Here is a 23,664-nt window from a genome sequence, read left to right as displayed (position 1 = left end):
CAGAAATTAGCAAACATGGCCAGGATCCAATGTGGCGGTATTTCGTATGTCTAGTCACTTTGAGATCCTGGGATCCACAAGCCGTGTTCCGCAGCAAACTGTTCCAACTTGTTGTTGGGTGTAGAGTTTCCGGCGAGAATTTTAGAATCCTCTTATTTCCTATGTCGAGGCTTGGCGCCAGGTGGAGAGTAGCCCGTCAACACCAGTGGAAATACAAGATATGTGAAGCTGTGCCTTTTCCTGTGAGTGGATCGCGAGATAATACTAGGCAGGAGGAAATGTTTGCTTCAATTTGCAACTTGCCGTAACAGGTAAGGTATCGGTGTCTACGCCATGCGGTTGGTTCAAGGTTACAGTCGGACTTGTAAAAGGTGGATTCATAAGCTCTTGCTGACAGGGGCTTGAACGAGATTTCCAGGATATTTCAGTTGGCTTTGTTGGAAAACTGCGTCGCTTGCGTGATGTGGTGATTTGGTCGCAAGGGACCGCTGAACGATAACGAGAGAAAGGCTTGAAACATGGAAGAGAGTTCGCTTGGAGATAATGACTGGATCCTGTCTATGTAAAAAAGCAATTTGTCTTGGCATCGTCGGTTCGAGGCCGCAAGGTATTAGAGAATGGAACGAAAAGATCAGAGGCCCTTCCGAGAATAGTAAAATCTAGCAATAGATCTCGCTGGGTCATCTCCATGTAGCTGGTGTGGTCTTTTCTCATTTTCATCACTTGATGTGCATTTGCATTGTAACATGGACGCAGTTTTGCCCATCTTCTTTGAACTCCGAGAAGAGTCTTCGACCCTGATCACAGACAGGTACCCGCCGTTAACCCGCGATGGAGCCTCACTGGTTTTGACAGCGTGCATCATGATGGTGCTGACAACGCTATGGACTACAATGAGACTTATTTCTCGTCGCATAACGGGAATATCTTTCCATGCGGAAGATTACCTCTATTTCTCCGGGCAGGTGTGTCATTGGCAAAGAAAATCGTATATTTGGGCAAGCACTCACCCTACAGCTTCTCTATTACGGCGTTGCAACGTGCTTCATCTTAGGTAGGGATGCTCATTCCGTCATTCAACTCGAAGGATGAAGCAGCTAATGCGTTTCTGATTAGGAGTTGTTCTCGGCGGCGCTGGCCATGACGTTGGCGTCCTGGACCCAAATCTTCACATCTCGCACTTCGTCAAAATCTTCCTGGCAGCACAGGTTACGTACGCCAGCGAGCTCTTGTTGATCAAGCTCAGCATCATAACCTTAATGCAGCGCATATTTTCGCAGAGCAGCTCATGGTTCCGTGCAACAAGCTGGGTTGCCGTTGGGCTGTCATGTATCTGGGCGCTATACACGGCTCTTCTTGGCTTTGTCATCTGTCAGCCAATTCAGAGTGCTTGGGACATAACTGTCACGAAGACTGGCTGCGGAGACTACAACGTGGCGTTCAGCGCAGTTGCCATCTTCGATATCATCACCGACATAGTCATTGTGGTGCTTCCCATTAAGGTTGTCAGTGGTTTGCAAATGGCCAGAGTCCACAAGGTTGCTCTTTGTGTGGTATTCGGCGCAGGGTTTATGTGAGTAGACACCTCGAGTTTTGAGCATGATGATTAGAGCGCGTTGAACCTACTGGCTCAACTCGGATCATTTGAACTCCTCATACGAGTCCCGGAAATTATCATTTACTAACCTGAGCTCGGCTTGAAGCACGATCATCTTTTCGGGCGTCCGCCTATACTACACCCTTACTGCAGACTTCGTCAACATCACTCGAGGCTTTGCTTCTGCGTCAATAAGTGGAGTACTCCAGTCAGGCATTGCTGTCATGGTAGCTTCCAGCCCTATGTTGCGCCCAGTATTTGACAGAACTATCGTGCGCTGGTTGAGTTTGTCGATTCGCAGTAGTGGGCACACACAAAACACTGCCCCTACGGGATCGCAAGGACATATCGTCAAGAGCAGTAAGTCTAATCAGCTTGGAAGCCATCTTCGCGGTGATGGCTTCAAGCAAATGTCCGATAGTGACGAGAATCTAAGTTGGGAGATGCAGGGGTTAGGCAGCAGGGCAAATCGTAGGACTGGAAGAATGACACAGGCTCAAATCTCTGCTGGAACAGTCTCGCAGCCTGAGAGTCCCAGATCTCCGACTCCAGACAGTACTGGAATCGCTATTACGCGAACCGTAGCTGTGGAAAGGCATAGCGTGGGAAGAGACAGTGTTAGCTAGCAGGTCCCAGAAGGCAGAATGAGAGGATATCCCCAACTATTTACGCGATATGTTCTGGATCATATTAGGTAGTCAATGAATCTCAGCATGCATGTATTTGCAACACCCATGTGCTGGTATAATCTGTACGCAAGCTTGGCTGAATTGAATAAGAGTTGGAGGTGAGACTTGCGAGCTAAATTGATCCTTGAACGATATATCGGCTGAGTCAGTTTTCTGTGGCCCGCAGACCATGTTGCTTGATATCATTACGTTGAAAAAGCAATTGAGGTTATACACAGAGCTGATGTCGCCGGTACGATTACTTGTGAGCCGGGAAAGAAAATCTGAGCACAGGAACATAATATCTTTATAACTGAGCAGAGGACTCATATCACCCTATGTTGTTGCCGGCGGTAAACTGGTGAAACTTTCTGTTCTGTGCACGTGCTTCTCATCTAGCCACTACGATCGTTGATGCCAATTCCAAATGCAGACAAACGTGGAGTTCAGTCAGATACGAGGTATGTAAGTAACAAGGGTCTACCAATTGTGTTTGGTGATTGATCCGAAGACTAGGCTAGTACTGCGGCCCGGCGGGCGTAGCATGCGTGGCACGGCAATGGAGGTTGCTTCGGAGAATACTGTTGGATGGTGAACGAGCTGAAGAGGCTGCAGAAAGAACCATCGGGCAAGGGCAAACGTGGGGGGCGGTTGAAACTAATATAACATGGTGTAGGGGGAAAGGTTTGAGACGGGGGTTTCGATGATGTCTCTGGCATCTGTATAGACTCCAGTGACCTCACAAACTCTCGGGGGGAAGTTTCATTGTTTTTGTGTTTTCATGTTCATCACTGGCGAACCTTTCTCAAAGATAAATGGATCCAAACAGGCGCCTAGGCGCCATCCAAAGTTTTTGTCCGTAATTTACAGTCCAGCAACGAAGTAATCCATTTCCAGAAAGGCTGCTATGACGAGCCATGGAGGCTCTCGAATCCTCGAATAGAGCTCAAGTTCCTCCGCTGTCTCGGAGCTTTTCAACTTCTGCTTGAAAGTGAATGAAAATGGTGAAGTTATATTACTTGAGAAAACGTCGCATTTCTACCCATATCAAACCATTATTAGTGGTTTATCAACCCTCTCAAAAACCGCTCGTAAGTGGCATCTCGAAGAAGATTATTTGACCAGAGTAAAGTGGCTTTCACATAGCGTTCTTGTCTTGTGAGAAGCTCTGCTATTGGTAGACTCGGCGTTGCCGATAGTTGTTCATATCCTTGGTCCAGGACTTGGCATTGTTTGCTTGCCAAGTCGTTGCCGCGCGCGCTTGCTCAGCAGTTCCTTACACCTGCGCCCAGAGAACCGTTACTCAAGACGCCTGATGATCTGACCCCCCAAGCAGAAGTTTGCCCAAATGCGTGTGTAGGGTGGAGCTCCAAATAGGTTAATTGTTTGCCTCAATCGCCCTCTGTCGTGATTGGTTCACAAGCCATGCGAACCAACAGCTCAATTCAAGTTTCCTATTGTTCTCGACGACTTTGGGATGACATACCTTGTAGATTGTGCTGACAGGTGTGACAGAAGTATTGGCTCTCTTTCCGCCTTTTCGTTGCTCAGCTGGCCCCTTTCCTTCACTAGATGTAGTGTGATCGTTGCACGTCTAAAAGGCGGACAGGGGACTTGAAGGAAGCAATCAGGATTCCTAAATACCATGCATGTTAATGCTTGAAGGTTCACAACATTTCAGAAGCAGTGACGATTTATTCAAACCCCCCAGTCCGAATCAATTGATCGGTAGTCAAGTCGTATTGCAAGACACGCCGCGAAAGTCGACGATATAATTCGACTCATTGTAGCTTCTCGCTAGATGTGGCACATTTGAGGATTGTGTTTTATAACAACAGATCGAAGCTCCCGTGACGATTCCATTCAAGGAGCATCAATTTCGAACACGACCATGGCCGCAGTCGTGTTACTTCTTTTCGACCAAAGGCACGACCATGCTGTCCTTGCACGCAAAGCCCCAACTCCTTATCCGCCAATGACCCTTGATGGACGAAACCTTGTCATTGTATCTTGCATCATGATGGCGCTCACAACTGTTTGGACCACCATGCGCATTATGTCGAAATACATCGTTGGCGCGACCTACCTTGTTGAGGATTATTTCTACGTGCTTGGCCAGGTAAGCTGCTTCGAAAATTTGGGTCTTTGCTGGTCCACAATTGACCAGACTCATTCGCGGCTCTTCCAGATTTTTTTCTACGGTGCCGCGACCTCTTGCATTCTCTGTAAATCATTTACTAGACCAAGAACTACTTATCAAGGTATCACAAGACGATGGCGTTACTGACAGACAATCTTCACTTAGCGGTCGTTCTAGGAGGTGCAGGACACAATATTTTCGATCTTGAACACAACATCCACGTAAATTGCTTTTACAAGACATTCCTGGCTGCACAAGTCACATACGCCGGCGGATTACTAGCCATCAAAATGAGCATCATTTTGTTGACTCAACGCATATTCTCGGATTTCGGTCGCTGGTTTCGGATTTGGTGCTGGGTCGCAATAGGGCTCTCCATCGTATGGGGCCTTTACACAGGCCTCATTGGACTGATAATTGCAAAGACAAAACCAGGCAACCAAGGTAGCAAGTTACTATTTAGTCTGGTACCTATCTTCGACATAATCACCGATATCATCATTGTTGTTCTTCCAATGAAAGTTGTCAGCACCTTGCAAATGTCGAAACCACATAAAATCGCCCTCTACGTCATATTTGGTGCGGGTATCATGTGAGTAATACTCTGTCGAGATTTCAAGTCAATGTTATTTAAGGCTCTTCTCCGAGAACAAAGATACTGATGCAAGGACCAAACACAGCACCATCCTGTTCTCCGGTGTCCGTTTATATCATACGCTTACCGTCGACTACGGGAACATCACGAAGAGTTTCGCTTCTGCACCTTATAGTGCCGTACTACAGAATGGCATTGCAGTCATCCCATTCTTCGACCCATATTCGATCGCACGATAGCTCGGTGGCTCAATCTATCAATCCGGGGCAACGGGAGGACTGTTGCGACGGGGCCTATAAGGACAATAAGAACGTTAAGAGGCCCTGCAACCACGCGCAACCGTTCTGATGCGCGCACGACTCTTAGTCGAAGCGATGGGTTCAAACAAATGACAGACAACAGCGATGCGGATGATATCCTTAGCTGGGAAATGGAGGGCCTGGAGACCTTGCGGCGGAAAAGTGACCAGGCGCAGATCTCGGCCCACGTAGAAGCCCAAGCACCTGATCGTGACAGTCCTCTCTCGCTTGCGGGAGGGATTTCTGTTACACATACATTTACGATAGAGTCTCATGTAACCCGCCTACCCTCGTTTTCTGGCTTTGTCTCCACTGAGAATCGGCTAAGCAAGGCCGACGTAACTTAGCATGATCAGGAAGTGTTGGTGGTTGTTATAGCAGAAAGCCAGCAAATCTTTCAAACCTTAATATCTGATACGCTATCACAGCATGTAAGACGTGGCTATGTTCTTTTTTGCTTGAAATGGTGTAAGTCAGTAGGGCCATGAGCCTCTGAGCTGAGTGATCTGTCAAGAATGGTGACAGCAACGTAGCCTTTTTCATTAGACTAATCCAAATATTACATTGAATACTAAGCATAATCTCTGTAGGCGCCTTTCATGACTACCACAAGTGCTTCACTGCCAATCCCGGTCAGCATCATCATCGAGACCTCAGGGCTTCTAACCAAGTATCATGCTCTACCCGCCTCATCAACTTCTCTTACATCTTGTTCTACGCTCTTCGCATCATCGGATTTCAAAACCGGGGCTTGAGCGCGACGGTCACCTTCGTAGCCGCTAAGAAGATTTGTCAGTGTCGGAACAGGCTGAGATGAGGAGTTTTTTTTTGATGAACATACAATAGAACATCCATTTGGTCGATTGTGACACCCTTGGTTTCAGGCAGGAAGAAGAACGCCCAAATAGTAGCTGTGAGCATCCAGCATGCGAAAAAGAACCAAACACCGTAGTCAAGACTACTGAAAATGTAAGGAAGAGCTTTTGTGATAATGAATTGGATCAGCCACTGGGTGAAAGCGGCAAAGGTTCCGGTCAAATTGCGGAGAGCACCGGGAAAGATCTCAGCGGAGACGATCCATGGGATACCATTTAGACCGAACGACCAGCTGCACTAGTTAGTATGACTGTTCTATCTCATTTGCAGATAAGGAACTCACAATACTGAGTAAATCATAATGGCGGCGGTTGCGGCGCGGCCACCAGCTTCTGTCGAGGCAGAAAGCTCTCCTCCAGCGGCAATGATTGGTGCCGGATTGCCGACCTTGACATAGGCACCTACGAACCATAAGCAGAGAGAGCAAGCCAAAGATGAAATGATCGTCGGTCTTCGTCTGCCCCAAATATCGATAAGTGCACCGTAAAAGATGATGGAAGCGACGGCCTTGACAAGACCGTAGATACCCGTGTAGAGGGCCACATCACTGATGCCGATGGAGCCAAAGAGCATGGGAGAGTAGTAGTTGATGGCTGTAGCGCGTTAGCAGTGTATCAAATCAGATGATAGCAATAAACTCACCCGCGGCACCGGACATGTTCTGCAAAGCAAATGAGCAGAAGACCAGGAGCAACCGGTTCCACATTCCTTTTCGTGAGAGTTCGTGCAGCGATCCTCGGATGTAGGCATAGAACCCTCCGCCATACGTCGCCGCAACCGAGGCCTCCTCAGCAAGCCTAGCACGGATCATCTCTACTTCCTCTCGCAGGTATTGATGGTCGATCGGTAAGTGTCGTAAAGCAACAAGGTTCTTATTCGCCTCCTCTTCGCGCCCCTTGCGGTAAAGCCACAAAGGCGACTCATGAAGCAGAAATCCGCCGATCAATAAAGCTCCAGAGGGGATGAGCTGGACCGCCATAGGCACGCGCCACGATGCTGAGCTCGTGGGGTTCATATTCTGATTGATGCCGTAGTTGATCCAGAAGCCAATCAAAGATCCTGTCTGGTACGTAACCTCAAAAAGACCTGTGAGAATGCCTCGAATTGAAGGGACTGACAGCTCGGCGATGTATGAGGGTACCGTGGCCGTGATCACACCACAGCCCCAGCCGGTAAGTGCCCTGCCAGCATACATCGAGGCGAGGTCGTTCGTGGCGGCAACCATTGGGATAGCTCCAGCGAGAAAGACAATGTTACTAATGATGAGCGCCCACTTACGGCCAACATACTCTGTGACTATGGATGACGGTCATTAGCTTCGGCGGTAGGTTTGCGAGGGTTATGGCGTCATACTAAAGAAACACATAAGAGCGCCGCCCAATGCGCCGGCTTGGAAGGCTGAAGTAATGTTGGATGATATCTCCTTGGATGTGGCCGGTGTGATACCAAAATCATTGACGAAGCTCTTGCGCGCAATGGTTGTTCCAATGAAAGCGGAGTCATACCCGAAGCTGTCCAAGCCGAATTAGCACATTCTCTAAGGGGCCCAGAGTCAGACTGAAGAATGAAGCAGGGACGGACAGCAAAGAGCCCATCGCAATGATGAAAGACTCTGTATAGAGACGCCAATTGTACACCTCTTTCGGCGTTGGTCGATCCTCGACCGCGCGAAGTCCACCCATCTTCGCTAACCGATGACCCTTCGGAATCTTAGTTCAACTCTCGTTTGTAGTTGAAAGAAGGTTGCGCCGCTTAGACCGGGCGAATGAGCATAAAGATCGCAGTCAAGCTGACAGAGTTTGAGAAAGCGGCGGCGGTGCTACCAAACTATGCAGCTCATAGTTGTTGTACACTACATAAGAGGGAGGGAACAAGAGAAAGTCTCCATGAGAGGCGAGGTTTATCCTCGATTTCCGCACTTATCCCCGCAAAGATCCTCCACCGTCCCACACTCGGATCATGGGGGCGGGGTGAAATCTGGGGAATGGCGCGCTAGCTTTGGTTGACACTCGAGGGAATCCGAGCTGGCTGGGGGATTTGGTAGCAGATTTACACCCCTCGCCCTCATTGACCCGAAAACCGACAAATTTCCAAGGCACGGTTGCACCAATTAGACCATGAAAGGGGGCCAACACGCCGATCTGACCCGAGGAACAGGGGAAGTCGTGAGAACGGGCACGTCAATTGGAGAAGACGGGCAAGCGATGGTGGGGTTGTTGGAGTTGAGTTGTATCCATATTGGATAGCATTGGCCCCTTCACTTCTTCAAAGACAAGGGCAGGAAACGCATTGATGCAGGGAAGAAAATTCAGGAGCGGTGAGGAGGGCCCAAGTAAGAGATTGTGCTTGTGAAATGACAGTTTAATAGGCAAATTCCCAATATGTCACTGGAGGGCATCCTCACAGCGAGGGGTTGTAAAGGCTAGAAGAAAGCCTCGATTGGCTTCCAGTTGCATATGTCAGCTGCTTTTTGGTTCTCATGAAGGAAGTTTCCAGAGGGCATCATGCATGCATGTTCAACACTGTTAGGCCTCCAGCAGTAGATGCGAACCACAGACGAGAGCTTCACCAAACCCGCGAGGTCATTTTTGTAATCAGGTTGTTGCACCGATGAGCGAGTCTCGATCGTCCAGTAAGCACTTAACGTGAGCTCGCGCGGCTCATTTCATGACCCCGCGGCAAGACTCCAGGTCTCGCTCCCCTTTCCCACAATCTCCCGATCAAACTCCTGAGAGCGGAGTTAAGCTCCATCTTGTCGTAGTCAATGGGGGGAATTACGAAATAGGAAGAATAAGGAAAACAGCCATAAACGAAGCTGAAAGGAAAATGATGGTCACAGCAGTGAACTCGGTGATGGTGATTCCCGAAACACACGTATTGAGGAGAACATTTGCCTCTTGTTGTTCAAGGTCTCAGAGATCCTCGTGCTAGAAAGAACACCTAGCATATGGAGGTACGTAATCATTTGAACAATTAGCAGGGATCTGTGTCTCTTACATGACGATATACTCTCTCTGCGTTCTTATCCGATCGCTTGACACAGGCAATGTGTCTCTAATGTGCACGGCGCAATGAGACTTGGTTCGGAATGTCCGATATCCTTCGTATATCTGATCTCAAAACCAAGGCCTTTTCTTCTTCAACGAAGCGACTAAATGGTTTTATGGCGAGCTTCTGTTGACCGAAAGAGTTGGCGAGGATGTTGAACTCATCTTGAATGCACGTATCTTTGATCTCCCGTAATAACTCGACCTCGTGCGACGTGTCGAAAGAGTCCTGTTCCTTATAAGGCTGTTCGGCGGCGGTCTTGCGCTAATATTCAAAGAGTTTCTTATCTCTCTCATTGTTTTGGTTTCGTCTTTCTCGTCCTTTCGTTGTCGCCTCTGTTCACTTCCCTTGACTTCCAGTTTTGTAGAAACTATCGAGTGTCGTTCTTTCATCGTTTCAGACACAAAGTCGCCGGATTTGCATTGTCAGCGCAGTTGATACTGCACCTCCTTCGGCGCTTGATTGATGCGTCTCATATTTGCTTTCTGTGGACTCTGCCAGGACCGCCTTTTCATTCGAGGTTTCAAAGATTGCCTCGACCTTATTTTCGACCTGGTCCAGTGGTTTCACCTTTGGCTGCTTCGTTGGGTTCTGCTTCTGCTTTTTGACCTGTCTGTCCTCCAGCGTATGGACTTTCTTGTTTCCTTCATTTTTCGCCCTGTTGGCAAACTCGTTGAAGCAGTGGATCTCTTCGCGTGCCCTTCGATAATCAGTCAACAATGAAGAAATGGACCTGAACATCATTGTAGTTGTTTGATTAGCCAACTCTTCCCCTTAGGATTATCTTTTGTACTCGCATTTGGTCTTGTTGGAGTTCAGTTTCGGGCCTTGAGCTATGTTTAACTTCGTGAGGTCAAAGACAAAACTTATAGAGCTTCTTTCATCTTATGTGAGACGCTGTAGAATGCTATCAGGCACTTTACCTGTATTAAAGACTCGGTAACGAATCTGACGATTGTTCCTTAGCAGACCGTAAGCATAGGGCACGGTTTCCCTCTATGTCAAGTTCTTGGTTTGGTTCAAGACGAAGATACATGTCTGTTCAACCATCATCAAAGATAGCCGATTCTCGGGGCGAAAGCCGCTGCACTGGTGATTCTCTCCAACCTCGGGTTTTGGATCTCTTTAGTATATTGAGAATTAACGGAGTTACAAGGCTTCTTATGACGCAAAGCTAATGCGGAGTCATCTCAGGAAATGCTATGGTAACTTGGAAGTACTACCTACTTTAGCGATCGAGATAGATCTGCATTTGGGGTGCAAATCTATGAGAATCCAATTCATTTGAAAATTTGGAGCAATTACCACTGAACCTTATGTCAAAGAATCTCCCGGTAAAAGCTGCTGTACCTCTAGAAACGGGACTTATCCAACCCTGAGAACATGCTTCCATGTTGTTGGGTTAGTAAGGTGCACTGCGTCACTAAATCAGATTGCCCGTGAGTCTGGGAAGTAGTACTACCATCTCATCACAGGCTGTACTGAACGTTTCTCGGGTCGTGTGGTTTCCTCCGTACATTCAGGTAATTTGCGCAGTCTGGTGGTATCATTTGTGAGGGATGTGTACTATGCATATGCCTCTCATATCGCTCATAGCGTGCAGAAGTATCACATACCGTGATCCATTTTCCGGCCTGTCTAAGGTTCGCGTGGAAACGGTGAAGATAACCCGTACTTTGGCGTTCAGTCGGCCTCTGGCGTAGCACGTAGCTGGGTTTCCCTGGGCTACAGAGTCCGGGCCGTCCGGTGGCTGAAGGTTTTGCCCCGCTCTTGAGCTAGACTGTGGCTGAAGAGAAGCATTTGTTCAAATATGTCTCTTAACGACCAACGAAGGCAGCATTCAACAGGAGAAATGCTACGATTGGAGACCTCGATGGAACGGACAGATGGAGGTGCATCTGGGCCGACTGCGAAGCTGATTCACCGATTGCGATTCGCCGTCGGATGAAATGTCTTTTCGTCAAGATGTCCGGTCTATCGGCAACTAGGTAGGGACTTTAAGCCCCACTAGTCGGCCGTTTTCCGAGCTAGATGGCACGATCTTTTTGAATTCAGCGAGAATAGGCAATGAGATTGACCTCTCAGAAGCTCTCCCAAGTTCAAATTTCATTCTAGAAGAAATCTTACGTTGCTCATGACCCCAAATGACTCTGTCATTCCACTTTGTTTCCCCACAATACCTCCGCAAAGTCATCTCAATTCCTCCACAGAAAGTCTACTGGCCCCCATTCACCTCCGCCATGGTTCATGGGAGACTCATCCGAACTCACAAAAGGAGAGAAAAGCTTTGACCGAAAGGCAAGCGCCTAAACGAATGGGTTCGCGATCTTACGGAGTACGTAAGGCCAGGCTGACAAGGGCACAAGTGACAAGAAGTGACAGAACTACTGGAGACCTGCGCTTGAAAGAGCCAAAAGAAGACCATGTCCCAGCATCTCCAGATCGGGGAAACCCATCGTCCTGTGGTTTGCGGGGCACAGCTGGCGATACTCTCGGCCATTAAACCTTGTCCCTCCCTCCGCACCCATGGAATGGTAACAGCGAGCAAAGTGCCGTGGTAATTACCATCTTCCCCACGGCATTATGCGCCAATTCGATGATCTCTGCCCAGCGGCCCTCGCTTGCCACGCTTTTTCTGCCTTTGGTATCCAGCTCCAAGAGAGACACTGCATGCTGCATTACGACGCTGATGCTGCCGCTGCTGCGAGCTTGTCGGACCGCTCGACCACTCGGATGGCGAGTCTATGCAACATATCGAGACCGGCGGCTATCTCCAAGCTTTCATGTTGAATCGGCACACGTGCCCCAGTCGCCGACAGTTTGGGCTTAACACCAAGAGCTTTGCAATAGCTTACATGTAGCTGCGTCTGCGGCCCAGACCGTTCTGTTCCTCTCTTTTTTTCTTCATCGAGAAAAACACATAATGAGTTTCAGCGAGCAATACCGCGGGCGAACCCCCGCGCCTCCGCAACTCCCGCATTTTCCCTCTTGCTACTTGAAGGCCAATCTGCCACTAAACCCACCAACGCTGGGGTCAGTAGCGTGACCTGATTCCAAAAGTTGCAAATTGCCTTAGACCACCGGCGTGGCCGCCCCGCGTTTACTCCAGTCTTTCCCCAATTTCTAGGATTGCCTACCTAAATTCTTTCGTTTCCCACGCAAGGCTTGACCGAACCCCCGTGGGGCTAAGACCAGTCGTTGGGGTTTCTTTTCGGCCCGTAAAGACAGTCCAAGAAACTCTCTCTGTTAGTTGCTTCTTGATTTTTGCTCTACTCTCGTAACCACCATCGTCATGATCCGACTCCGCCGAGCCTCAGCAGAACCACACGCCCAGGGATCATGACTCCTTACCCTTGGTCCGCCTGCGGAGCTGTTTTCTTGGCTTTGCCCTGGCTGACGTCGTATCGAGAGCTCCGAATGACAGCTTCCCCGGTCCAGTCGGATCGTCGTACTGGCGTGCGCAGCGCGCGCAGCCGATATATAAGATGAACGCCTTGAGGGCCTGCGTTCGTGAGATTTTGGAGGTCAAGCGGCGCGTCTACCAGTACTATCCATCGCAGCACAGCATGTCAGTCCTCAAGGGTGGTGCCGTCTTCACGGCCATCGCCTCCCTCGCCGCCGTCGCGGTCCCGGCTTCGTCTGCCAGTGTCCCGACCATCACGCCCGAGTATCTCGCGACTGCGGGCAACAACTCCCTCTTCACCCGCTGGAGGCCTCGCTCTCACTACCTCGCGCCGCACAGCTGGCTCAACGACCCTTGCGGTGCCGTCTACGACCCGGCCACGGAGACATACCACTTGCACTACCAGTTTCACCCCAACCACGTCAACTGGGGTAACATCTCATGGGGCCACGCCGTCTCCAAGGATCTCTTCCACTGGACTGATGTCCGCGACTGGCAAAATGACTCTTCCGTGTCACTCGCCTCCGGCAAGTACGCGTCCGGCCCTCTCTCACAGTTCACCGGCACCACGCAGCCTGTCAACATTGAGGGCGCCAGCGATGGCACACTCCTTACCTTTGGTACCGGTATTCACTACCTGCCTACCAACTGGAAGCAGCCGTACATCACCGGCACCGAAGTACAAGCCATGTACACCTCGTCCGATGGAGGTTCTACATGGGACGAAGTCGGCACTGTTCTCTCTGGACCTCCCGAGGGCTGGAACGTCACCGGCTGGAGAGATCCCAGCTTCTTCCCCTCCACGGAGCTCGACAGTCTCCTCCAGGTCAGCGAGCCCCACTACTACATGGTTCTCGGCTCCGGCCTTAAGACTGGCGATGTCCCCGCCCAGCTTCCCGGCGCCGCCCGCCCCGGTTTCATCGGCCCCCGTATCCCTCTCTACTCTGCGCCGTCCTCCAACCTGACCCAGTGGACTTTCCTCGGAGCCCTCTGGGAGCCCGCCGCAAATTCCTCCCTCGGTGCCCCCGACATCACCGGATCCTACGGCTACAACTTTGAAGTCAGCAGCTTCTTCGACCTCCCCGTCGGCGACTCGGACGAGAAGGCCTGGTTCGTCACCATGGGCGCCGAGGGTGGTAACACAACCCAGCACTGGAAGGAGCAATGGGCTCTCTGGAACCGCGGAGACGTTGTCCGCCGCGACAACGGCTCCGTCGAGTTCACGCCCACCGCCGGAGCCGCCCTGGACTGGGGTATTTCCTACGCCCAAGCCACCTGGAAGGACACTCGCAATGCCGACCGACGCGTCATGTGGGGATGGGCCAACGACGATATCCTCGGTGACTACGGCTACAACACCTCCAAGCAGATGGGTTACCAAGGTTCCATGAACCTCCCCGTGGAACTCTACATCAAGGAGACCAAGGGCGTTCAGAATTGCGGCACCCAGCAGGACGGAAGCACCTGCATCGAGAGCTGCAACGGCCACACCGCGCAGACCCTCGGCATGCGCCCCCTCCCCGACGTTCTCGAGCTCCTTCGCGAGGGAGCCCAGACCAATGAGTTCGAGATTGGTCAACTCACCGACACCAACAAGACCGCCTCCGCTGGTCTCGGCACTTCCTACGAGCTGACTGCCACCCTCAGCGACTTCAGCGGCTCCGCGGGTATCATCCTCGCCCAGAGCCCCGACTCCGCCGAGTACACCACCATCAACTTCGACGTCGAGGCCTCGGAGATCAGCGTCATCCGCACGCACAGCAGTCTTCTGCCCAACTTCAACAACGCCACGTTTGTCGGCCACTTCGAGCCTTACCAGATCCACGAGAAGGGCGCCAACGCAACCGTCACGGAGGAGCTCAACTTCCACGTCGTGCTCGACAACTCTCTGCTCGAGATCTGGGTCAACGAGCGCTTCGCACTGACGGCGCGCATTTACCCCTCGCGCAACGATAGCACAGGTCTGACCTTCTTTGCTGCGGATGGCGGCAAGGCTACCTGGAAGGATGTCAAGGTCTGGACTGGCCTTGCGCAGGCGTGGCCTGAGAGGCCGGAGGATTCCAGCGTTCCCTTGGTTTGGGATACTGCTGAGCAGACGAACAACTACACTTGGTGGGCCGGATACTAGGTGGAAAAATCCATAGACCTAGAAGTGATGGACACTGCATGATGATTTTACGTATGATTACAGTATAGAGTAATACCTACTACAATAAGTAAAAGTTTTGATATAATGCTCATGATTAATCGCCTCTCCTTGTCTACGGGATGGGATCAGTGCCATGTTCACGAGTCTCCTTGCTAGTGAGATGGATCGCATGCTCATTTGGATCCAGTATCTCAGCAAATCCTGCTCATGCAGCCATCACAGGTCTGTATATCTGCTTGTAGTCCTAACCCATTCTCAGTCATGATTAGATCACATCATACATTTTGAGCTAGTCCGGACGCAAAACTAAGAATAGACGACTGTTTCCAATATCAAAGATACCAAAATGAAAGGGACGAGACTCGAACTCGCGCGGGTTGCCCCACCAGGAAACAGATGTTAAGCTGACCTTAACCTGGCGCCATAACCAACTCGGCCACCCTTCCGATGGTGATCCTTGGGTGTCCATGGATCGGTGTGGTTGAGATTGGTGGCGCGAGTGAAGGAACATAAAGCCCTAGAGTGGAGTATCGTGAGGTTTTTCTTCAAGTGAAAACTTTCCGGAGCGGAGTCCGACGTCGTGAGATGTGGGGATTGTGCCCGTTGACAGTTGCCACTAAGCGGATCCAGGTCACGGAAAGGCGGCAGTGGCTTTGGGGCTACCGGTATTGCGAGAAGATGAAACTGAAGCGATTCATCGTGGCCAGTAGGCAAGGTCCAGCCTAGCTGAACTGAGCAAGGTGAATGCTTAGCTGAGCAAATGATCTAGTCGGGCTGTAGAGATTGGAGCCTATGCTAGCCGACAGGAGACACAACATCGGAATCGCTCATTGAATCCCGATGGGTTGGGGTCGTCTATCTCAATGGAGTGAGAATCATTCAGCTGCAGAGAAGACCCAAGCAAGAAGCCAGTGAGAGTTTCATGACCATGATAAAGCCCTAGCTCACATCAAGGCGAGACCGTCAAGGCTCTCCTATGGACACATATCCTCAAGCTCAAATTACCTCAGGTTCAGGTCATGTTGAGTGGTGTTCTCAACCAGAATGGTCCAGACCCAAAGACAACACTAGGTAAACAGACAGTGACAGGATACTAGGTAGCTGAGCCAATGATCGCAATCCATCGAGTTAAGGATCGAATGGTCCGGATCGTCCTCCCTCCCTTCGACTGCACCCAAAATGTACCTACACGAGCTCACAGCTGTCAAAACGGCAGGCCAAGCAGAAGATGCCACCCAATCGTGCGGTAAACAGGTGTCATTGCTTCCCGTCTTGCTGCACAGCTAAGGTAGCTCATCCATGTATGTGTTCACCCATGTGGAGATCTTCCGTGTGCGCTGGTGGTTGATGATCGCGATCATCGCCTTGGGACACCCAATTAGTGCTGCGCGGCCCGTGACGTCATGCATACCTACCCAAATACGGTAAGTACCTAGCTCGAGCAGATACGCGCTTGACGTCGGCGGCGGCTGCATTCCAGCTGTTTGCTCGTGCCAGCTTTCTCCCAAAAAACATGATTTTCAGCTGTCTCAGCTTCGTAGCCTCATACGAGCGGATGAACCTCGAAACGACTTCAAAGCTTGGAGATCCCCCGCATCGCATTCGAACGTTCATCCCATCGCTCTTTTCCGCCCATGAATAGTAACGGAAGCAACCATGTTCAAGGGTAAACCAAGCGACACTGACGATATGGATTCACACGCACCACCTCCACCTCCGCCAGCGGCAGCACCACCTCCCCCTCCGCCTGTCGCTTCAGGCCCCGGTGTAGACACCCCAGCGAGCCAGTCCAGCTTTGGATACTCCAGCCAGTCGACGATGGGACAGGAACCTGAGATAGTAGAGGCACATGAGGAGGAGAGACCAACAGACAGCCATCACCTGGCAGACATGGCTGCCAAGGAGAAGCCGATCGAGGAGAAGGGGCACGCCGAGCTTGACCACGACCATGTTGAAGTAAAGAACTTGGGATGGAACAACCCACCAAGCAAGGTTGCGCAGCCTATGGTTGGTGGTTTGAGCAACGAGGATCTCTGGATATTGGTCCGACGATTTGACAAGGTAGAGCGAACCGAATGAAATCTGGGCCGTAGTTGTGCCATTCGTGGAGATGCTGATATTTCTTTAGCAAATCTTTCACGTCAAATCGATACCCGAGCCACCGGTGAGCTTGCCATTCCAACTTGCCGCATATCAGCAGCTAAATATAGATGGGCAGCTTGCAAACCTGGACATGAACATCGCCGACGAGGAGGAATTCTCGCCTGACAAACTCCGTGCCCATGTCGAGCGCTTGTACATGACTGTCGTTGTTGGCTTATTCTCCTTCTGGAAGCACATTGTCCGCCTTCGCTCATGGCGCGAATACAGGCGCACCTCACTCTTCCTCGCAGTTTACTCCATCGCCTGGATCTTCGATTACGTCGTCCCCGTCTTCGCCAGCTTCCTTATCGTTTTGATCCTCGTCCCGCAATCGCGAGACTTTTGTTTCCCTCCCGCCCCCGCTTCCCTTATCGACAGCAAAACCGGCGGCGTCAAGAAACCCGCATCCGGCGTCCTCGCGTCCGATGACTCCATCACCGGCGCACCCGAGAAGCATGCTGGAGAGGCTGTGGAACAGGAGGCGTCGAGCTTCGTGAACAGCATCTCATCGCTGATCATCAGCACGGCGGCGGGAAAACATCCTCAAGGCGATCCTCACGACGACTCTTCTGTCCCCGACCCTACTAACATTACTCAAGATGTCGTCAATGCCAAGGATAAGACGGACGGCAAGGAACCCACTTCCCACCACGACAAGACCAAGAAGCCTGTTCACGAGTCCGTCTGGGTCAAGGCCAGGCCTGTGATGCATGGCATCGCCGACGTGAGTACTCTAACACCTAAGCCACTTGTTCATGTTACTGACAGAATGCACAGTTCGTCGATACCTGGGAGCGTTTCGGAAACGCGCTGAGTCCAACACCACCATTCCCTCAGCAGAGACCCCGTCTCGTCCTTGCTAGCGTTATCTTGCCACTGCTACTCGTCTCTTTGTTTACAACCTCATACATGCTGGTCAAGGGCACAGGGTTTATGGTTGGATTCACCATCTTTGGGGACCCTATCATCCAAAGAGGCCTGGTGTTTATCAACCGGTCAGTTTTTCTTTCAACGTTGATTACTCGCGTGTCTAAAGTATGTCCAGCACCTACCCTCAATGGCAGAAGTATGTTGAATTGCGAAACACCATTCTCAAGGGCATTCCCACCAATGCCCAAGTCGCCATCACGCTCCTGCGCATTGGCGAGCGGAACAAGGCCCCCCTTCCACCTCCGCCAAAGTCCGATGTACCGCCACCTGATGAGCCTCATGCGACCGCTGGCCAGGATTTGGAGCATCTTGGTAAGTCACTCATGAATTCAATGTGCTGCTAAGCACTGGCTCATAACTCACCAGGCGTCGATCAAGCAGAGATAGATGAAGCGATTCAGCCCGACGGAGCAGCATTGGCGCCGGCTGAATCGGAAACGGCAGAGCACAAGCAGAAGAAGGGCCATCGTATCATGAACTTCATCAAGAGCACTGCCAAGGGCGGTATTAACACTACTCTCGCCGCGGACAAGGTAAAGGCCAAGGTCGGCGCGAAACACGCAAAGGACAGGCTGGGCGTCGTCAAGAAGACTCCCGACCCCGAGAAGGGTCCCATCCGCTTCCCGGCGCGCTGTAAGGGTAAGAGGGGCCATGCTTATATCACGACCACGGCCACGACCCCGGCGCTCAGTTGGACGACGGAGTCGGATGATTTGAGTCCCACCTGGACAATCACTATTGGAGATATTGAGGTGAGAACTGTAGGCACTGTTTCTCCAGATGTCATGACTGACGTGTACTCCGCTAGCAAATTCGCAAAGTTGGCGGTCTTGGCTGGAAGTCCAAAATATTTGTCGGCTGGGCTACCGATCGTGAGATTGCAGATGGCCTGATTGTGACAGATAGCATGGGCAAGGAGTACCATCTTACTGCCATCATTTCGAGAGATGAACTCTTCAACCGTCTCGTGGCCTTGGGATCGCAGATGTGGGAGGCCTGGTAACGAGATCATGACATTTATGACAAGCAAAGGAACTGTAACATATACACGGCGTTCCAGAGAGATTGAAAACTTCAGGAGAGGTACGGCATCACATTCCATAGCTGTACAGTAAACGGATACATCAATGACGAGTTTACGAAATGGGCTTGACGAGTTCTTGAGTCTTCACCATCAAATGGGCGAATTGCTCTACGTTAGTACAGGAACATCTCAACCTACGAATTTGGTTTCACACATCTGTGGTGCCTTCCTACCTTACGTACCTTAGACCTTCTGTAAATCTTCGTGTCATGGTGTCTGAAATGTAGAGAAGCTGCAGGTTGCCCAACTTGCTGACAAAAGAGATCGATGTCTATGCACCTGCTTATCGAGGCCTCCTATTACGACCAATGACCTGCCTGACCTATTCAAAAGTCATCTATATTGTTAAAATCTCATAGCGACCGTACCATCTGTAAACTCCTGCCTCCCTCCTCCGTCTACCTCTAACCTCTCGAGCTCTCTGCGTGCTCGTCGTGTGCACTGCCAACTTTACCAAGTTTTCTCCCCCGCCTCTCAAGATACGCAATGAGTAAAATCACCGGCACGGTCAACGCACCCGTCACTAGACTAGCAATGTATCCTTTCCGGTAACTAGGTGCGTCCGTCACGGGGTAAAAGATCAGAGGCCACCATGTCTACGTTCCATTAGTCCAGTGCCAAACAAATGCGAACGGGGGTGATAAGAGTAGCCTACTCACCACAAATGCAAAATCAAACGAGTTCATGAACCCCGTCGTGATCGCCCTCAGCTGCAAATCGTGCGCCGTCAGGTCCGCCATCCACGAGTACCACAGCGCCTGCGGCGCATATGTTGTGCCCATGAGGTAAAACGCGAAAAAGTACCCTGCGTCCGGCGGGTCCGAGATCAAAATTGCGCTGCTGACGATGAACGTGAACCCGATGCACAGCGAAGCCTGCCAGCGGGAGCGAAGCTTATCGGAGACAGCGCAATAGATGAATGTCGCGACGATGCCCGTGGCGTATGTCGCGGTCGGGTAGTTGTTTTGCTGGATTACGGAGTAGCCTCGGGATGCCATCCAGAGGGGTATAACGTTGTTGCCTATTGCTTGGACGCTGAGGGAGTAGACTTTAGTCGCATGTCAGTACCCATACAACCTAAGGCTAGACGCTTGTGAAGACTCACGCATGAAGACGGTTGGAAGGAGCCAGAACTGCCAGCTGAGTAGGACACGTTGGAATACACTCCTGTCCCATGCTTTCGTCTGTGTTCTACCGAGGCGGGTGACGGCGAGTTCCCTCTCTTCCGGGGTCAGGAATCTTGCTGCGCGATGCTCTGGTAGGTCCGGAATGGCGAACCAGCCTGTTGACATGTCAGCTTTATATCAAACAGTGGTATGGAAACATGTAGGTACTCACCAAAGACGGCAAAGGGAATGGTGATGCACGAAACCACCACGAAAATAAGTCGCCAGGGCTCAATCGGGCCGTCAGACAGAGACGCCAGGAGTCCCGCCTGGATCCATCCTCCTGCCATGTTGCCGAGGTTGCCAAAGGCGCAAAAGACTGCTGCGCGGGTGGCCAGCTCGGATTGCTTGTACCATGACCCGTATATGAAATGCGCGCCGACGCTGAGGTGCGGTGTTAGAAAGGTAACTGTGCGAGGCGCACGGGAAAACTTACTATGCGATGGCGGAAAAAGCGCCTTCGAAGCCGTTGAGGACGAAAACTTGGTAGACGTGTGTTGCTCTGAATGTGACGAGAGTGAGGACGCTCCAGACTGTGTTCGCTGCGACGAAGACGTAACGGGGTTTCACGATGGTCAGGAGTGAGGTTGAGGGGATTTGAAATACGGCGTAGGTGACTAGGTAGATTGTATGCATGTAGTTGAAATCCTAGAGTCGAGTGAGTTGGAAAATCAATCACTCATGCAAACCGAGGTGCTTATTTGATGCTGCTCTTGCGGGAGTGTCGCAATTTACTCACCTTTCCTTGGAAATTCAGGTCCTCCTTCATGCCGCTGATATACGCTGTATTGTAGCTCGCGCGATTGACGCCGAACAAGAACCACACGACAGAGAAGTAAATGAGCACAGTGAAATCAAGCTTGATAAGCAGCGATCGCTCAACCGACGGCGGGCCCCAGAGGGCTTCCTTGATCTTTGACACCATCTCAGACACTGGCTGCTCACGTTTTCGATGTGAGAGTGTCGAGCCGGGAAGCAGCGGCGCCGCCTCTCCAGAGGTTGCACCCGGCATTTTGTCTGTTATTTGAAGCAAGCCTGCACGCCAGCCCGCGTACTACCATCCAGGGTGTCACTGGGGTTCAACGATGTCGTCTTGAAGGGTTGCACATTTCGCCATCCCCAAATATCCCATGGGAGATAAAGAAGGGAAGGTCGTTGGGCTTAACCGAGGTTCGGCCGATGTCTCTAAGCGCAACCATGAAGGGTTGATCCTGTCATCAGAGTTACACCCGTTCGGTACTAAGGCTTACAAAGGTTCTCTGGATCAGATGCTGAACCCCGCCTAACCCCACTACCCGCGGATTGCGCGATCTTGTCCGTTTTGATGGACATCTGAATGGGATTAGAGATAAGACCGTCAGCTTCAAAAACCCCGACTTCTTCATGCAACCTGTGCCGAAATAAGATAACTCCTGGAAGATCTTCAATTGGTCACTAGGTTTCATAAGTATCATCGGTACATTTATTTAGACTTGATATCGGTCTATTTGCTTCACGGTTGATGATAAAAGAAATTTTGGAAGGGATCAATAAATACCCTCATCATCTAATTACTATGCGTGTCAATTATTCCACGTTCGAGACAATACTGCTCAAACCCGACTGAATGAGCAGGAACCAATCAATTGATCACGGATCTCCTAAAATGTATTCAAGCAAGGGTCTAGTCAAACAAAAAAGACGATAAACGTTGTCTTGCCTCTGCATCTTCCCACTCCACCAATATCCGTTCTTTGGACTCCTCCATCTTGATTTGCACCATGGTTTCCATAGCAGCTTGCTCTTCCGAGTTAAGAAGATGGATCCTAGTCTTCCAAAGCTCGCTTTTGGGGATATTGCCATTCGGGTCACGTTGGCCAAAGAACTTTTCATCTAGATATTTCCAGTAAATCGCATCGAATGCCCAGCTCTTTCTCGCGGCATAGTTTAGCCAGAAACGCCCCGTGGCCCAGCTGTCCCGCATGTACGCTGAGAGCGGGAACGGCAAACCTGAGTTCCCCGCCTCCTTCTCTGCGTCTTCCAAGGCTGACAGCCACGTCGGGAGACGCCTCTCGTAATCAGTCGCCCAATCGTCAACACCATTTTCCCTGGATTCGGGTACATCGAGCAGCAGCCACCAGGGTGAATCCAACGTGAATTGAGTTGGCGCGACGTACGAAAATTCCCAGTTGATAGTCCCAAGAACGTTGCCATTGTCATCGACGACAATATTATCCGGCCTAAAGTCGTCACACCACAAACGGAAAGACCCCGAATTATCAGGCATCGGCATGGTCGCACGCGTGTGCTTGGCCAGGGCTGACCAATCATCCTGAGCAAAGCCAAAGCTCGATAATCGGCCTTGTTTGGCTAATCTGCGGAAAAGTTGGCGTGCGACGTATTTGGTCCTGCAGTCATCTTCCGAGGATATCATGTCGTTGTGCTGAAAGAGGAGCGTTGCCATTTGCATCTCGGCCAGTTCCACGTACCACTCATCGGCCGTCTGGTATGTTGTGTCTTTCGCCGGTAACACCGACATTGGTATGTTGGAAAGTTTGACCATATTACTCATGTTGAAGGTAACGGGTCGTCCTGCCACGCAGATAGATCCTGGGCTGGTCTCGACAAGAGCCCCAATACGCGAGAACGTAGGTCGTGTAAGCTGCAGCACGCATTGTGCAATGTTGTAATAGAGGTCCTTGAGTTTGATTTCGGGAATATCAGGGTCCAATAAGAGCGTACCAGAACCGGGCGGTGACAGGGCGTGCCCCAAGGTTTTTCGTGACCCCATGTCTTGGATAATGAGGAACGGGCCGAGGTCAGAAACGGGGTCGACACCATACTGGTAAACCTTGGGAACTATGAGTTGAGTAAATTGGGCAAGGTATCTCGCCGTCGCGGCTTCGCTAAGCATCATTTCTTCATGTAGAATGCCTTGACTGAGACAAGGCAGGCGTATCAAGACATTTGCGGGAGAAGCTTCGCCGTCTTGTCGGAAGGGATAGAGGACATGGAATCCACCGAGAATCACCGGTTCGATGACCTTTCCGGGCGAACCCTTCACGGTCTCGGCAAAGGCTTCAACCCTTCGAGAGTGTGATCTCGATGAGATTTGCTCAACATCTTCGTCCCAGAGTTTATCGGTCTGGTCCCATTTCAGGTTGTCAGAGTCCTGCCGAGCTGCCATTGCACTGATAAACGAGGAGAGTGAAGAAGGAATGCAAACGTGGAAGGGCTGGAACCACCAACCAACATCGTGTGGTGTATAATGCCGTGAGTGCCTGAGGCTGCAAAAGTTGTTGGGCAGCTGAAGGCCATGGAAGTTAGTGTGGGTGTTGGTGAGTGTCTTGGCCATAACAGGCTTAAGGAGGCGTAGCAGTTGACGTCCAACAGTGAACCCCTTGACGAAACCTGTAAGGTCCAAACAAAGACATCAGTTCACCCAGCTTTTGGTGAATTCTGCAGAATCAAAGCAATATGGGCGGTAGAATGGTGACAGCACGTCGGACTCACTAGTTCACTCCACAATTCGAGATCGATGGGAGCATGTATTGAACAACATACATGTCCTTCACGATAGCAGCCTCA

At 50.9% G+C, this 23,664-nt stretch overlaps 5 protein-coding genes and 1 non-coding gene across 6 annotated transcripts; 2 read left to right on the top strand and 4 right to left on the bottom strand.

Annotated features, from left to right (window-relative positions):
• Positions 1-5,916: 5,916 nt before the first annotated feature.
• On the bottom strand, positions 5,917-7,400 carry N0V96_010689 (uncharacterized protein; the record flags this gene model as incomplete). Its single annotated transcript, XM_053189262.2, has 5 exons — positions 5,917-5,919; positions 6,006-6,078; positions 6,141-6,407; positions 6,459-6,768; positions 6,818-7,400. 5 exons carry the CDS (start codon positions 7,398-7,400, stop codon positions 5,917-5,919), a joined length of 1,236 nt encoding a protein of 411 aa, XP_053053250.2.
• Positions 7,401-12,708: 5,308 nt separating this feature from the next.
• Positions 12,709-14,754, top strand: N0V96_010688 (uncharacterized protein; the record flags this gene model as incomplete). The annotated part of the gene is made up of 1 exon (XM_053189263.1): positions 12,709-14,754. The coding sequence occupies one exon, from the start codon at positions 12,709-12,711 to the stop codon at positions 14,752-14,754; it is 2,046 nt and encodes a 681-aa protein (XP_053053251.1).
• A 368-nt stretch (positions 14,755-15,122) lies between these two features.
• On the bottom strand, positions 15,123-15,221 carry N0V96_010687. Its single transcript has one exon. It is a non-coding gene; the product is annotated as a tRNA-Leu (tRNA).
• A 1,372-nt stretch (positions 15,222-16,593) lies between these two features.
• N0V96_010686 (uncharacterized protein) lies at positions 16,594-18,850 on the top strand (the record flags this gene model as incomplete). The annotated part of the gene is made up of 7 exons (XM_065759022.1): positions 16,594-16,836; positions 16,904-16,939; positions 16,994-17,641; positions 17,695-17,912; positions 17,963-18,159; positions 18,214-18,599; positions 18,656-18,850. The coding sequence occupies 7 exons, from the start codon at positions 16,594-16,596 to the stop codon at positions 18,848-18,850; spliced, it is 1,923 nt and encodes a 640-aa protein (XP_065612332.1).
• Positions 18,851-19,335: 485 nt separating this feature from the next.
• Positions 19,336-21,109, bottom strand: N0V96_010685 (uncharacterized protein; the record flags this gene model as incomplete). Its single annotated transcript, XM_065759021.1, has 6 exons — positions 19,336-19,527; positions 19,591-19,979; positions 20,037-20,213; positions 20,270-20,481; positions 20,534-20,745; positions 20,837-21,109. The coding sequence occupies 6 exons, from the start codon at positions 21,107-21,109 to the stop codon at positions 19,336-19,338; spliced, it is 1,455 nt and encodes a 484-aa protein (XP_065612331.1).
• Positions 21,110-21,760: 651 nt separating this feature from the next.
• Positions 21,761-23,263, bottom strand: N0V96_010684 (uncharacterized protein; the record flags this gene model as incomplete). The annotated part of the gene is made up of 1 exon (XM_053189266.1): positions 21,761-23,263. The coding sequence occupies one exon, from the start codon at positions 23,261-23,263 to the stop codon at positions 21,761-21,763; it is 1,503 nt and encodes a 500-aa protein (XP_053053254.1).
• Positions 23,264-23,664: the final 401 nt, after the last annotated feature.

Source organism: Colletotrichum fioriniae (assembly GCF_027942845.1).
Source record: "Colletotrichum fioriniae strain IMI 355084 chromosome Unknown scaffold_15, whole genome shotgun sequence".
NCBI classification, from domain to species: Eukaryota; Fungi; Ascomycota; class Sordariomycetes; order Glomerellales; family Glomerellaceae; genus Colletotrichum; species Colletotrichum fioriniae.
Note: the sequence above shows the minus strand (reverse complement) of the source record. Positions and strands in the feature narration are given on the sequence as shown.